This window comes from Mercurialis annua, linkage group LG5 (genome assembly GCF_937616625.2).
Source record: "Mercurialis annua linkage group LG5, ddMerAnnu1.2, whole genome shotgun sequence".
NCBI classification, from domain to species: Eukaryota; Viridiplantae; Streptophyta; class Magnoliopsida; order Malpighiales; family Euphorbiaceae; genus Mercurialis; species Mercurialis annua.
This window is the reverse complement of record NC_065574.1, coordinates 4,886,658-4,903,956: the sequence shown is the minus strand read 5'-3', so window position 1 is coordinate 4,903,956 and position 17,299 is coordinate 4,886,658. Positions and strand designations below refer to the sequence as shown.

Genomic DNA, 17,299 nt, shown 5'->3' with positions numbered 1-17,299 from the left:
CCGTTAAACAGAAATATTAAATGAAGGGTCATTTTTGATATTTTTTCAAGATGTTAGGGTCATTTTTGAGATCCGAAATACATTAGATGCCAACATGAAATGTGGGCTATACAGTAGGGTCATTTTTGGACCTTTTCCCATTAGGCAATAAAAGTAGACAAAGTTTTATTTTATTTAACAATTATAATTTCTTTTTATTAATTTTATAAAAGAATAAAAAGTTATAGTTCACTTTTACTTATGAAATTATAATTTAACATTTTCTTTATAATTAGGAAAGATGACATATATAGTAAATCACAGGACTCATAAATTAAACTTTTTAGATTTGACAATTTTTTTTAGAAATATAGGTAAAAATAAAATTTTAATTTTAATTGAAAATTCATTAGTCTTACATTGATCATAAAACAATTTTATGAAATTTTTATAGCTTAATTTAAATAATAGAAATTAATGACTTAAATTTTAATAGTCTTGATGGAGTCTGTCTTCTTGACGATTTAACCTGCAAAACAGAGATTAGACTTCCGATTGGACGATGATTTTTTGATGAGTTCTCTGATGTTTACGTTAATATTGAACTTAAGAAAGTTTAGAGTAATTGTAATAATGTGTGCGTATAGACAATATCTCAAATTCTTTATATAGTGGGTGATGAAATACCTAGTGGAAACCATATAAGATAAGGATTCTCATTATCAGGGATATGAGTTCAAATAAGAAAATACCTTTTAAAAAGGATTGTGTTTCTAAATAATAATATGGTTGCGAATACAAATGTATTTTTGTTCTTTTAAAAGATCAAGATCTTCTAAAATTTCTGTGATCATTGGTATTGTAGTTGAATTGTTATTCTAAATCTTCGAATAAAATTCATATTAAATTTAGAATTTTTCGGAGTATCCACGTCTACCAAATCTTATAGGATTCAGACATTACTTTTTGGATGAATTCGTAGGAATTTTATTTTAAGTGAGCGAGTCTCATCGGATTCGGTCTCATTAGTATGAGTTAGATTGATTTTGACTTATTATTCTTTAGCAAGTCCTGAAGTCTCGTTTGGTGGATGAATCCTCTATGAGACTCAGACTCATCATATCTTGGAATTGATTTTTCATAAGTTGAAATTTTTCAAACTACTAAATAAATATGGTAGTTATTATAATAATAATTATACTTCTTTTTTGGTGCAAATAATATTTATACTTCAGATATCAAAATAATAAAAAAAAAATTAATATTCTAAATTTAATAAATTTTTATTGAGTTATTTAAAAAAGTCAGACAATATTAGAATCTAATTAAAAAAATTGTTATTATTTAAAAGTAGAAGAATTGGAAAATGAACTTAATATTTGTTCTCCGAGTTAGTACTATTTACCCCTTCTCACGACTGAGGGATAGGGTCTCTAAAATCAAAAAGGTAAAAATTTAATATTGATCAATAAAAGTACAAAAATCAAATACTAAAAATAGTTTAAATATAAGAATCTAAATATATATTTTTCCATACAATCAGTTACCATACGGTGATTTCTTTGAAATGGATTGGTGGAAATCTATCCCACAAATAAATAAACTAAATGTGCTGAACCACAGTAATATAGAACATATTCAATTTCTTTAAAAAATAAGAATAATACTAGTATATCCTTATTAACCTTTGAGAATAAGAAGAGGCAGTCACGTCTAAGATATTTAACTAGATAAAATATAAATCTTTAATGAAACTGGGGTTTTTTTTTGAGAACCTAATGAAACTGGGTTGTTTACCAATAAAATCTACTATTTTAAAAAAAAATGATTATATTTTTTTTCCATAAATAATGGTCAATGAGTATAATGTGTAATAGAAAAATAAATTTATTTGCATTGAAGAGATATTTATATATAAATCAAAATTGAATTCTCCTTTGTTTTTTATCAATATTATTTTGACGAAATAATGATATACGGTATATTAGTTATGATTGACACATTATTTATAAAATTATTTCGCTCAAAAACTATATTAAACTACAAACTTCTTTTGTCCCATATGGATAAAAAGAAGATACTTTTGTTTTTTTTTATGAAAATCAAAAAAATATCACTTTTAAAATGATTAAAGATAAAATTTTCAAAATATTTTTATAGTCTTATTATATGCATTAAAACATAGTTATTTTGATTTTTTTAATTATTAATTCATAAAAACGTGCTTCAAAATATTCAATAGATATTTTAAGAATATTATAATAATTTAATTGTAATTAAATTATCTTTCTTTAAAGATATATGAAATATTTTGGATGAGTCTCAACTATGAAATAGTATTTTGATTTGTTTTTATTCTACCAGGATAATTTTTTTTTTACTAAAAGTAAGATTTTAGTTCCAAAATTTAGACGGATTTAATTAACTTATTCTTCAATTTATAGAAGTATAATATTTTTCCCGTCTTTATGAGACGATAAGAATATAAATTAATTTTATTGTTATTAAACAAGTATTTTAAAGTGAATATTCTACTAAAGTGTTATAATTCAAATAATTATATACGCGGGACAATACATAAAATTAAATGGTTGCACAAACTCCAAATGATTAAAGGAAAATTGAGGTTGCAAGCCAATAGAAATTAAGCACTTGCATCAATGAAATTTAAGAATGTAAAGTTTATTAGTTTGTGAAATTATGAATAGACCCACCAACCAACAGATTGGAAACAAAGGTTCACAATCAACCAACAATGGCGACTTCACCAGCAGCAACAGGTAGAAGATAAGCTCCATGGGGTCCATTTCTTGCTTATATTATTATAAATACTCATTATATAATATGCTTCATGACAAGACATAACCTGTCAAATTTATATTAAGAATATAATTCTATTTATGTCCTAACCATTATCAGTATTCTATTCTTATAACATAGCTGATCAAATATACTCTATCAAGATCAAGAAATTTTTTATTTTCTTGAATTATTTCTTTCTTTCTTCAATGGCTGTAACATGTTTTTCTTCTCCTCAAATCTTGATTCATAAATCTGGTTTAGTTATTAGGCCAAGAACCAAATTTGTGATGCTTAAATATACTCAAATTTCACTCAAGAAATCACCAAAACTTCAAGTTAGATCATTCAAGAACAAGGTTTTGCTTTTTATTTTTTCTTTCTCTGTTAACTTGTGATTGAAGTAATAACACTTTCATATTCAAGAAACTACAGAATATGAAATTGTTTATGAGACTTAATTTTCTTTTGTTTTTGATTAAATTACAGGTCTTTGAGAATCAATCTGAGGGGATAATTTGTTATATAGATGAGAGTGGAGAATTAATTTGTGAAGGATTTGATGAAGGTCCTAGGTTACATCAACAAATTTCAAGAACATCATCATCATCATATGATTCAAGGTATTTGAATTATGTTTTTTCTATTGATTAAAGTTTCATTTTGCCCCTTGAACTTGCCACAAAAAATCTAATAAGGCCAAGTTCATGACCTTAGAAAAAAAAAACACCCTCAAACCGAACATTTTGGATCATTTTACCCCATAAGCTCCAAATTGTTCAATCTGCCACCTCAACTCCAATTTGAATATAATGCTCTAATCATTTTCTACCACCTCATTTGAAGAGGGTAAAACGAGCTAGAATACTAAGTTCAAGGGTGTTTTTTTCCATGAACCCATGAACTTAGACCTTATTTGACCTCTTGTTCCAAATTCGAGGTCCAAAATGAACCTTTGTTCTTTTGATATTGTAGAAAATTTATAATTTTTTTTGGTTATTTTAATTGATTTTGTGTTTGGTGAAATTCAGAGATGCTGAGATATTCAATCTGCTACATCAAAGATTGCTTCAGATTGTTAATGGAGTTGAGTTTAACAATGGTGAAAATGGTGTTGCTGCTGTTCAAGAAGACTTCAAATGGAATGAATTTAATAAATGCTGTTGATCAATTACTGACTCATTAAATCTCTGTTTTATTCTGAATAATTTGCATCAGATATGTAAATGAAACTCAGTTCATCCACTCTCAGAATGTATATAGTCGACTTAAACAACTTTTATCTATATTAAATACAGTTTCTTTTTTCTTTCTATTTTAAACTTTTGGGTTAATTGCAAACAAATTATGAACTTCGCGTGTTTTATAGTTACATTACAAACTTAAAACTTGATAAAATCGATCATCAATTTTTATTTTTTGACAAATCAGAACACCGGCTTATTTTCGTCAAATAAACGCTGATGTAACTGCCATAATTTATATCTTTTGTTGTCCACATCAACATTTTTCAACGGAAATATACAAATCGTTATGATTAGCCAAATATGAAAATCGGTGACTGATTTTATTAAATTTTGAAGTTTATGTTTTATTTACAAATTACATTAAAATTCGTGATTTAATTTACATTTAAGTGATTCAATATAGGGTTAATTTTTAAAAAAATCACGAACTTTACACGAAGTTTCATTTTAATCATGACCTTTAAAAGTTGCCATTTAAAGGCACGAACTTTCATATTGTTTCAAATTCATCATTTCAGTGTATTTTTATTGACTAAATTCTTCACTAAACCATTAATTAAAGACCCAAGTTATTAATCAACATCAAATCTTATTATCTTTCAGTTAGAGTATCTAGGATTATGAATTTTTAGTCAGATAAAATACACCGAATTTTACTTAAGTGATAGATTTGAAATAAAATGAAAGTTCGTGCATTTAAATGACAATTTTTAAAGGTCATAATTAAAATGAAACTTCGTGTAAAGTTCGTGATTTTTGTAGGAATTAACCCTTTAATATATTAAGATTCTTGATGATGTTGTTAGCAAAATCATACTCATATGATTTTTTTATAGGATTCATCAAAGAGATATGCAACTACGAAGGAATCACAAAATGGTGCTTAATTTATAGAATCAATAATGAATTGTAATGAATTGTTGAATCTCATAAAATAAAAGAAATTCAAAAATTTAAATGATGAAAAGAAGAAAACACGAAATAATGACAACATTGTGTCGTTTTATAACTATAAATTAAAAATAAATAAAGGAAACTCTATTTTTTGTTTTAAAAATTATATAGTTCAAATTTTAAAAATATATGAAATCTCATTTATAGTTTAAGCAAATATATAACTGTTTAGCTATCACTATATTAAATTTTCGAATCACTTCTCAAGCATTTCGATTCTTGATTTAAATCTCAACTGATCAAGCATTTCACAGAAAGACATATCACTGAGAATGAGTTATCAAACAAAAGTGCTAAAAACATCATATTCCCTTGGCATTATAAAAATAAGAATAAATACAATATGCAGAGATTTCATGGAGAGGCTATTCAATATTATGCCTCTACCTGAAATTCCTGTGGCTTTAATTAACAGCCTTCTCCTAACAAATACTTATCAACTTCTTTCTTTAACTAAACATACAAATTTAATAATTATTCCTATCAAAAAGAATGAAAAATGCAAGGACTTACAAAAATATGAACATGGGAAAAAATCATGTGGGGCAATTGTCCCAAAGTGCACCATTTAAATGTACAAGCACACATATTATCATTCAACTGAAGCACCACCACCTTGTGTGTTCTCTTCGCACAAATCGGACTGCGATTTACTTTGAATCATAAGAGGCGGAGACCATTGATCGGGAACCATCAGGAAATAGGTTGTCATTGCTTTCCGAAACCTTTTCTTGTATTGCTTTGGAGAAATAACGGTCGGGGACGCGTTTTTCGGCCCGCCGAGTATACCTGAAGCCTTTACCCATGTTTCCAAGTGCTTATCCCAAGTGTATTGCCTCATGAAATCAATAATTCCGAGAACTAATTCGTGTTTTTCTTCATCCACCCCGACCAATAACGAGTAATCCATTACATCAATAGACTGCACCAGCACAAGCACAAGCACAAAAGAAGTTAGAGTTGATTCTACTGTGGTAAAATGTAGAAGTGAACGGATCAAATACATGCCCACAGTTCTAACACTTACTGCAAGAAACGAAGTGTCATTCCAGACGGCTCTCTCCAGCAATCGCTTTGCTTTATTTCCAACGAAAATGGGAGAAGTTGGCATCGCTTCAATCAAATTCTGATCCAACAGAACTTTATTGCTCCCGCTAGAATCAGGGTTATATCGTGAACGGGACGATCCTTTAAGATCATAGAGGCGGGTCACATTCCGTCCATAAAGAAGGTTCTCCATGACCAGAACATCCATTTTTGATTCTTTCCCACCTTTCAGATGCTTTGCAGTAACCTTCCAACATCAAGGCAAGAACAGACAATATTAACTTCCAGGAAAATAAATACAGTATAGCATTTCCATACTCTGCAAAGAGGACAAATTCAATAAACCTTAATTTTGCATTCTTCTTCTAAACTTATAAAATCTGTTCCGCTACTTTGCCGAAAGAAAAATTTGAAACTGCCACCATTTTGACATGCCAACTTTAAATAACATAGATAGTGGGAAAGCTAAGGGCACCCATGAATTGATCAATGTGAAGACTGTAAACTTTTGACATCACTTTATCTTTGTACTTCTAAGTGATCAAATAATATACATGCTTCAACTTTTATCTTTTTTCTTTTCAGGTATAGATTTATGTTCACATGAAATGCAGTTATTAACAATGAGATCAGTTCTTAGGACTTTGATCCACATTGATCAATTATGGAGCAAATAACTTGGTTGAAAAAATACAGTTGCAGCAAAAGACAAACAGCATGTTGACAGAATGTGTTCAGCAAAATGTAAGGGTCAACCAATAGCTCAGGATAATTTAAACTGTTTACCATTTTCAGAATCAATACCACATACCTGATAGATCCCCAAAATCTTGGCCAAGCATGTTGGACTTCTCGAGTTAATTGATTCACTAAGGTACTTGAAATATTCAGGAGCAAATTTTATAAATGACTCCAACTCTGTTTTCGTGACTTGTTTGATAATAAATCGATCATCTAAGGTTTTTGCAAAGAAGACGTTGCTCTTGCCACCTTGAGCTCCCCACTTCTTACAACGGCTGAGGGACCTTATGAAATCAAGCTCAGATGGGCAACATCTACTCCTCAATGCTTCAAACCTCTTCGAATAGTAACAAGTCACAGAATATTTTACCTTACCAAGTGGACTTTCATCTCCAAAAGAAACTCTGGCATGCATAGTTTTTGTGTAAGAGAGTGGATCCAGACTTAGAGAGCTAAAAGATCCCGACATAGGTAAGATACTCTCATCTGTGTATCCAAAGCTTCTATGAGAATCACTGATAACTTCATCAGCTGAGTGGAACGACTGAGAGGTCAGAGCATCAGAAAAACTCGAGGAATAATTAAAATCCCCGCCTTCTTTCATTCTTTCCCCATCATTAATCAGTTGGTCTTCATATTCTGGAGATTGGAGTGCATAAGCTATAATGCTTGTAGGTTCATCGTCATATACAGGAATGACAACATCACGAGATCCCACAGGCAGGAGAAGCCTAGCTCCGCTCTGGAGCTCCAACTCCCTGAAGGATGAAACATAGACCGGACTGTACTCACCCATTGTCTCAAGCTTGTCGGGGCTTGCAGAAGAAGTCCTGTTCAAAGACCGATAAAAGCTTAAGAGAGGCATTTTTAAGTGGCCCCCAGAATCTTCCATATTATCTGAACCCTTAGTGGACATTGCGGGTGAAAGTCCACTGCTGACCTTGGACCCATTGAAGTCTTGTGCTCCACTGTTTGAAACTAATCTCTCCATTTCTGCAGACATGGTCGACAAATCTGCCACAGCTGAATCAGAAAGTACGCTGGAGTCATCCTTAAACGGTCCAACTCCCGACTGACTCTCACCGGTCCATGCAGCATCAAGGGTATCGGTCAAGTTTGACATAACAGGAACCTGTCCATCAGATTGTGTCCTACGAACCGTTCCACTGAATTTCAGACTTCGCGGTTGATCACTGATGGGAAAGGTATTAGAAAGGTCAGCATTTTTTCCATGAGTAGGCTCCTGACCCATGTCTAACTGGTCAGGACTGCTGCCTAATCCTCCATGCTGGTCAATGATTTTAAGCAGTTTTTCCTCGGTAAGAAAAGAATCAGAACTAGTAAAACCTTTTCCTGGCTTCTCATTTAAATTCATATCAGCAAGCTGTTCAGTATTGGCTAGACGCTTTTCCTCATTTCCTGTATTTGAGCAATTCAAACCATCCTGAGAACTATTATTGTTTACACTGGCTGCATAAATTAGGCAGTGGTCCCACATGTAAGATTGGAAAAGTAACTGCCTTCGCAGTCTATTTATCTCAAGGATGTCAATAACAGGCTGACCCTTCTTCACTTCCTTGTTCAAAGCTCTTTGGAGTGATACCTAAAACATTATTAAAATTTGTAAGTAAAAAAAAACGAAAAATAGTTAAGTGCAAGCCGACTTCTTGAATGATTGTATTAACACAAACTCAAAAAAAAAAAAGATTCATTCAAAGTATGATTCTGCGAGGGGGTCGATTGTTGAGATACTAACGGATCAACTTGAAAAATCGTGAAGAATTTCATGATTAATGGGAGGATACCACTGTTACTTAAAGACATCAGTGTACTTGCTGCTGTTAACAAATTATGGACCAGCGAATTAAAAGATAATACTTTGGCTAGGAATTCCAAATTTATCAACAGAAATATCTGCAATTTGAGTGGTCAATTTAAATGCAGTGGCCGTGATTGCCTTCAGGATTTGATATTATCAAGGGTTGAAAGATTCTAGTTTATAGAAGAAACCTACCTCAAATTCTGCCTTCTCAATTTGTAACATTGATTCAAGTTCTCCAATCAGACGTCTGGCTTCAGGTAGTTTCGTGCCACTCTTCGGTGGTCCTGAACTACATTTTTTCTCTGCAATTTGACTCAGAGCATTGAGCACATCAGAAAATAGAAGCTCTGCCCGGTTAACAACCTGTTATAATCAGATAATCAAATCATCTGCATGTGTATCAATTATAAACAAAAAAATCAATTTGTTTTTAACTATTGCACCTCATTTGTTTCTTTCTGTAACCATTCCTGGTTCTCACAATTGAAATCAAGTTTTAGAGGTGGAAGGTACACGGAGAGAACAGCAATTGATGCATACCGAAAGCAAGCAACCATATTCCCAAATCTGCACATGTAAAATCTATGAGAAACATCTACACAAACACACACTGAGGAATGAGCATTCATTAAAATAAATGGAAAGACTAAGAAGGTTTTATTTACTCTTGCTTGTTTAATTTAGCAATTCATGTTAAATGGACTCAACTACACAAATAAGTTTAATAATCACTTTAATGGATCTTATAAGATTTGCTGGAAGTACATGAGTGTCCAAAAAGGTACTTTAGATGATGCCGTCCAAGTTCCAACAAAGTTTCAATCAAAATCTCAGTCTACAATGTGCCACAAATCAATTTCAAGCTATAGGTACCATAGTTGTAATGATTGTGATGTTTTCAGCATCAGGAAGCACACCGTAGGGGACTTAAAAAAGCACTTCATTTGTGCAGCGTACAAAATGATTGAGAAAAATACCCATAAAAACGAAGACAATCCCTGTGCAGAGAATGACCGCAGCTAGCCACTCTGCTTGCTGCTGCATGATTTGAAAAACTGAGCTCCAAAAATTTCCCAAAAGACAATCCCCAAGCAGCATCAGACATCACTACTCTTCGAGTAGCTGGAGGAAAACCGTTAGTCCGGGGACACCTTAAACATCTGTGCCACATCCAGATCTTCCCATCCTTTTCACCTGGTAGGAGTATTTCTGACAGCTTCTTAACAGATATAGTGAGGGTGCCTTGTCGATGAGTATAACAATGAACATGCGCTTCTGACGGCATCTCACAGGATCGACACGAGTAACTCTAAGAAACAATTGAGATTTTCAGTTTTAAAATGCAGTCCCATCTTCTATAAATTGAGATACAAACACAGATAAGATAAAAGGACTTACTTGATCGAATAAATGGTCTCTCAAAAATCGACCCAGAGGTTTATCAAAACTACCATAGTATTTGATTCGGAAAAGATGAGATCTTTCACAAACTGTCCCTTTCCACACGCATCGGGAAGATAAGGAAACCAAAATACTCTGATGATCTGAAGGTGATGGGGGAAATTCTTCTTTTAATGGTCCTGGCTCCTCCAAATTATTTTTACGATCTTCCTTTGCAGATGGTAACTCTGGAAGTTGCGACTGATTAGGTACCATTTCACTAATTTTATTTTGAGAATGGTGTTCCATAACACTTTCTTGACACCCAAAGCCATTAGCTTTAAAATGATCATTCATGCTAGCGATATCGTTGTTAACCACAGTTCTTTCTGGTATCAGTCCAGATTCCATTTTAGTTTTCTGCTCAAAAGTACGGTAAGAATCTGAAACAGCTTTTACAGTGGAAGGAACAGTAGAAAGAATTGCAGTTGAACTGATGCGAGATGATATAGGTACACTAGAATCAGAGATGGAACCATCAGTCAGTCGTTGCCTTTCAACATGACCAATAGCAGAACTAATTGTTGAGTCAAGATATGTAACAGGGACACTGTTAGATCTTTGTGGTTCACTGTTAGTTTGCGATCCCTGAGCAGGGACGGTGAAACCAGGTACAGTTGATATAGATCTCCCAATGCTTGAGTGTTTATCTGGGAATGCCACCGTTATTGGAGATTTAAGTGGGAGTTCTGGTAGAGAAGCTCCTTCGTCAGCAAGAAAAGAAGTCTCTAGAGCCAAGTGATATGCTGCAAATATTCCATACTGGACCACATGTTTCACTTTTTTCAACTCATCCCCATTAGCACCTCTAAGTAAAATCTGAAACAGATGGAATTACAAGACATAAGTAGTCAGCAAGACAAATAAGATGATATAAGAAAGGAACAGCGAAAAAGTTTGTAGACAAATATGTTTTTAAGTTGATATATAGCGGCAGTTGTTGTGATCTCAAAAAAGAGTGAAGGGATAATTGACATTTAACCAAACAATTGACAAAGTTGATCAAATCTCTGCCAATAGCAACCTTGTCTATTTGTTACAATATGAAACTGAAAATCTTATCATCCTCAATAATCACCATTATTATTTCTAACTTTGGAAGTTTCAGTGGACTTACAGTAAAACCCAATGGCTTTGGACAGCCTTCAAAATACATCAATGTCTTCACCAGTTTTTTTCCATCCTGCCCAGCAGTACCGAGATCTTCTAAACACCTTTCCACATGAAACATATCACAGTACCCCAACTGGGGAGAAGAAAGATGATCGATGGAAGAAACTATCGGAGCACCTGTGCAACGTGCTATGCGCTCTAAAAGTGGCCTCTTGACATTTAGAACCAGTGATATATCTTTAGCAAGAAGGTACTCCTGGGCAAATCGAGAAACCGATTTCTCTACTAAAAGAACATCAGGTTGGTGGGCATCTATCTTTGCTACTGCCATCTTTAGGTGATCCATTTCCTGCAGAAGAAAGGAAACAAATGAAAAAGAAGAAGAGAAAGGTGAAAAGTTCAATGAAATGAAAATAATTGCTCTTGATCATAGAGAAATAATCAATGGCTAACAGGCTAGAGGAAGAAGGCTGATTCCTAAAAGATCACAACCTGCTGCAATAAAGTATCAAAACTTGACAGGTGGTTAGAAACTCGTTGGTACTCGAGAGCCCCTCCAAGGATCAGCAGTCGAGGTTTCTCTATTTTGGATGTCATTCGACGATGAGCCACATTTTTCTTACAAACAACTCCTTTAACAACCATGCTGGACAAGAAGCAATCAAATCCAAGTAAGCAAAAAGAAATCAGAGACTGCAACAAGAACAGCAGTTGAAAACAAAAATCTCTATGATAAGTAAACACATCCCACGTGTCAAGTTTAATAAATGCAGCCTCAACCAGAGAGATCAACCTGCGCTTTTTTTTCTAACTTTCATTTTTGATTTTTTTTTTGAATTTACTTTAATAATTTTAATAATTTAATAAAAAGTTATTCTCTATGATATGCATTCGCTTCATATACATAACTTATTTTACATTATGACAATATTTATCTTAGCTCTTTCTATACTATTTACTGTAAGAGAAAAAAGGAAGATGGTTCGACATGAGCTATAGCTAATTAAAGTTTCCAGTAGAGGAATGGTTGCAGTTTATTTCTTAGTTTCAACTTGTAAAGCAGTTTTTTTTTTAGAAAATGTGGCACATGGGACGAACCAATTAGCTGCAACTACTGCTATCATATATAGCCTCTATGTATAAGTGTTTACTTGTATGAGAAGCATATCAATTCTAGCACAAAATTCTGAGATTACTCAACTGCCTATGAACCAATTTATTACTTCATGAACGCCTGCTTTCCAGATGAAAATCAAAATTCATACACCAAAACAAATTCCGTAGGCAACCTCATAGTCTTCTTAATTATTATTGATATATAAAAAAATCTACACTGAAGAGTTTCTCTAAGCATGTGGAATGAGACAGCGTACGAATAATATGCACGGATGGAAATGATTGCAGAAACTACCTCTCATAACGTCGTCCAGAAGCAATGCATTTTACTTTCACATATCCACCTGGGTCCATTCCTCCACCCTTGCTCATATCTGGCTTTAGTAATGTTGCAGCCTCCCATGATAGAGATGTGATGATTTCCAACCAGCTCTCTTTATCATCTTCGTCACCAACAGGAATATTCTCAACCTGTAATAGCTGAGATACTAAAGCCCTGAAATGCCCATCGACAACATTCTTTATGACTTTTTTGTGCTCCTCAGTTGATCTATCTCTATTACGAAATTCCCCACTTCCAAAACTGCTTGAGGAACGTAAACGCCCCCATTCTCCAGCTGCATGCCCTTCATCGTCGTCGTCATCATCAAACAAACCAGCTTCCCTCTCATCTTCTTCATCTTCTGGCTCTGGGGGGAGCCAGAGCACTCCATTATTCTCAAAATCTACAGGTTCTGAATCCCTATTTTCCTCAGGATACATAGAGGAAGTTGCCTCGGATTCATCATACATTTCATGCTCTATTTTTTTCCCAAGATGCTGCATTCCTTCCAAACCATGTGAATTAAAACTATGGTTTAATGGAGAGCTGCTTAAACTTTTTGAATCAGTATTTTCTCCATCAATATGAGCTTTATGCGATCCTTCGTCATTGCTCATGTCATCAAACTCAGCTTGATGATGATGGAAGTACTCATTAACTTGAGGAAAATGCCTTGCTTCAGAATCAGACTGAAAACCCCCATACTCATCATCATCATCATCACTCCTAATGCCAAATGAAAACCAAAAATCATAAATGTAACAGTTTTATATCCACAATAATATTTTACATTCCTATCAATTGATGTTGTCTTGTATTCTATGATACCAACTACATATAATAATCTATGTAAAAGAATTTGCTTGATAATAAAGAAAACCAGTTATCCTATAATAAATGCATAATCAGTTATCATTTAGCAGCTGATATATGCTTGTCAGATTTTGGAACCTACGTGCATAAACAAAAGTGCATTTCATTGTTATATTGCTGAATGTTTCTGAAGCCTACATAAGATATAATGACAAAGGAATATTGAACATGAGATGATTTTCGAACCTGTTCATAGAAAATGCATACTGGTTCGGATATTGATCACTCATTTCTGCAACATGGCCATTGTTCCTATCCAATGTGACATCTCTCTGTTTTTCTAAATTCGTATCCATTTCAGATGTTTGATGTGGAAAGGGACCCTCACTTTGTTGACCTCGTTGATAGGGCCCAGCTGTGTAAGGCATCGAGCCAAGAGTGCAGCTACTACTGTTGGCAGTGCAAGTGGACTTAGAGCTGGCCAAACTAGCAGCTGACGGTGAAGTACTAAGATCCAGACTAGGAATCGGATTTCCATTATCAAAATTAGTAATCCCCAACTGCCATTGTTTGAAACAAAAATTGCATACACGAATCTTCTCCCATTCTTCCTGTGAAGTACTCGGATCAGTAGACGCGGCAGGAACTGAGTTGGCTGTACACTTGGCACAGAAAACACGGCCACAAAGTCGACAATGATGCCTACGATTAATCAAAGTGAACTGAGAATCACATTCATAGCATACCCTACAACTCTGATCGGGCATCCAAAAATCCCTCGACACACTAGGTGGCTCAGACCGCCAAGGGATCCACGATTTGAATAAGCCCGCTAGCTCGGAGAACGTCTTGTCAGGTGAATCCATCTACAAGCAATCCTCACAGATCCCTTCATCATACTAAGTTCATTTATACCTCTCAATAACAATCTTATCCGAAAAGTCTATACACAGCTCCTAAAATTTCCAATCTCAATCTAAATTCCAATCCTTATTCTACAGTTTCAACTTCAGATTGTAAACACTTGACTGTATAAAACCTTATCAAATCCCTAAAATTACAAGAACCCTAATCAATAACCCTAATTAAATCTTGTAATATAAATTTCCAATACAAATATTCAATACTGAAAAAATTAAAAAGTACGAGATTACAATCCTGGTAAAATAAACGTTACCTTATAAAGAAAATCAAGAACCACAATAACAATTAAAAATCACAATCCAAGATCTTGTTCTTGTCCAAAAAGACTGGCGCCACGTGGTCAATGAATCCGTGACAAAAAGGTAGGTGGTGTGTGGGAGAGATTTTGCTATTAAAAAATCGCGGTTACCCAGATACAGATTCTTTTTAAAATCGAAATTTGAAGATCGAATTGAATTCTTGATCACAGTTTATAGCAGCAATTTCATAATCTATGAAAATAGAAAAATAAGCCCAATTTTTTCAAGAAATGGAGAAGATAATGTTTATATATAAAAAAATGAATTAGAATCCATCATACAAATGATGCCTGATAATTGATAATTAAATTAATTATCAGATATTTCTCTGCTAGATTAATCTATAAAATTATTAATATAACTGGATATTAAAAAGTCCTTTTTTTCTTTCTTTATGGTGTCCACCATTTTTTTCTACTATTATCATTTAAGAAAAGGGTCATTTTGGTCCTCGAATTTATATCTTAAGATTAAATAAATTACTTTTAACATTTTTAATGACTTATGTTTTAAAATTTATGTGTTGTAGTCAGATAAGTCACTTATTAAATAAATTAATTTTAACCAATTGGATCTTGAAATTTGTGTGTCGTAATCAGATAAATCATTTTTTATATTTTTAATTAATTAGATCCTAAAACTGATGTCTCGGGTCAAATAAGTCACACGAATAAGTATACAGATTCGAGATTATTGACTATAAAATATAAATTTTGAAATCTAAAAATTAAAAATGACTTAGTTGATCGAAATATAAGTTTTAGGATATAATTAATTTTAAAAAATAAAATTTTGTTAAATTTTTAAATATAAATTTGAATGCCGAAATGACATTTTACTCATTATTATTAATACAATTTCAATTGATTAAATTAAAGGCCTAATGTCTTAAAAAAATCCCGACCTTTTAGCCCCTTTTCAATTATACCCTGACGTTGAAAATTTGTCAATTTTACTCTATTTTGCATTTTTGTGTTTCAATTGTACCCTGAAAAATTAAATTAACGTCTTTTGCGTTTGGAAATTTGTTTAAAACATTCTCCATGTCTCGCATATATTAATTGTATATTTTTAAAATTTATTTAAACTTAGATAAATTAATTACGAATTTAAATTAGTGTTAATTTGATTATGGTTTTTAGTTAGTTTTTAAAAATAAAGGACTTATTTGTACTTTTTTGAATAAAAAAGAATTTAATTTCATGTTTAGACTTAATTAATTGAATGATTTCATCATTTAAGTAAAAAAATTAACAAAAATTAAAATATTGGGGTACAATTGAAAACGGAAAATTCAAAAGTGGGTAAAATTGACAAATTTTCAACGTCGGGGTGGAATTGAAAAAAAAATTAAAGGTGAGGGATTTTTGAGTGATTAGACCTAAATTAAACTATATTGTTAATTTTTGGGTTCTTCTGTTCTTACATAGATAGAGACACATTTTGATAACGTGGGTACATGTTCACGGTAACGATAAAATAGTATGAATAAAAACCATGAGTAGAAAAATAAAAAACAGAAAACAAAACGACGTCACTTAATAGCCAAGCACCGCAAGATACACACCGGCAGTTTTCTTTACTCCCTAAAATACCCTCTAATTTAATGAAAAAAAATATAGGATAATAGATGTATAATATTTTTCCTATTAGTTTGAATGTTTGACCATTGATGTTAATGACAACTGTATGTCCAATCATTTTTAGTTTTAATATTTAATAATTTGTAAAATAAAATAAAAACGCGTATGTTACTAATATTTTAGCAATTCAATTTCTGTATAAATAATGTTGATGGCTATGCTAGTTTTAAGGGCAAGCAAGGAAGGAAATAAAAAATAAATTAATTAAAATCTGTTTTATGTGAAAGAAACATAAATATACTATGATTTGGTTTTACTAGTATTATAGTATATCCAAAAGTCTAACGACAAACCTTGCTTGTGTTTGGAGGAAAAGTAATTTTTTTAATTAGTATTCGTCAAATGTAATTAGAAGTTTAATTAATAAATGCATATACAAATTTGGTTAAGATTTTTTTTAAAAAAAAGTGATTGGATGATTACTTATTTAAATGATGATGACGATTATATGAATGATAATTGTGGCTTAGTGTTTGCCTAAATAGTATGAAAACATAAAACAGAAATGATATGCAACGAACACGCGAAAACGGTATTTAAAAAAATTAAAGGACATGAAACGTAGCAAAAAAATATGAATAACAAAAATATAAAGACACATTTATAATATTCAAAATTATAAAATACTATATATGTTAAATTTTACTAATACATTTAATACAACAAATCAATCAATAATTGAATCCAATAAAAATATAAATTGTAAATAATGTGAAAAATAATAATTATGGGTGATTGGTTAAAAAAATATTTGTTGAGAATTTTTTAGATCTTCTTACTACTGTCTAATTCTTTTTATTTACGCTTAAATGCACCAAAAATCATAAACTTTCGCGTGTTTTTGGTATTTAACATAATTTTTTAATTTTGGCATATTAAACATGAACTTTCCAATTTTTTGCAATTAAGACCGCGTGTGTGTTTCCTTTGAAAAATAGTGTCATTTTACATCCAAAACGGCGTCGTTCCAATCTAAAACGACATCGTTTTACATCCAAAACGGTGATGGTGTCTTTAATTGTAAAATTTTGAAAGTTCAT

At 32.2% G+C, this 17,299-nt stretch overlaps 2 protein-coding genes across 2 annotated transcripts; one reads left to right on the top strand and one right to left on the bottom strand.

Annotated features, from left to right (window-relative positions):
• Window positions 1-2,875: 2,875 nt before the first annotated feature.
• Window positions 2,876-4,093, top strand: LOC126682349 (uncharacterized). Its single transcript, XM_050378000.2, has 3 exons — window positions 2,876-3,137; window positions 3,268-3,401; window positions 3,810-4,093. Exons 1-3 carry the CDS (start codon window positions 2,988-2,990, stop codon window positions 3,943-3,945), a joined length of 420 nt encoding a protein of 139 aa, XP_050233957.1. The 5' UTR covers window positions 2,876-2,987; the 3' UTR covers window positions 3,946-4,093.
• Window positions 4,094-5,270: 1,177 nt separating this feature from the next.
• On the bottom strand, window positions 5,271-14,913 carry LOC126682552 (1-phosphatidylinositol-3-phosphate 5-kinase FAB1B). The gene is made up of 12 exons (XM_050378270.2): window positions 14,571-14,913; window positions 13,640-14,444; window positions 12,554-13,306; window positions 11,635-11,788; window positions 11,147-11,491; window positions 9,988-10,848; window positions 9,567-9,898; window positions 9,033-9,156; window positions 8,782-8,952; window positions 6,838-8,370; window positions 6,007-6,273; window positions 5,271-5,901 (listed from the first exon to the last, which is right to left on the bottom strand). The coding sequence occupies exons 2-12, from the start codon at window positions 14,257-14,259 to the stop codon at window positions 5,572-5,574; spliced, it is 5,490 nt and encodes a 1,829-aa protein (XP_050234227.1). The 5' UTR covers window positions 14,260-14,444; window positions 14,571-14,913; the 3' UTR covers window positions 5,271-5,571.
• Window positions 14,914-17,299: the final 2,386 nt, after the last annotated feature.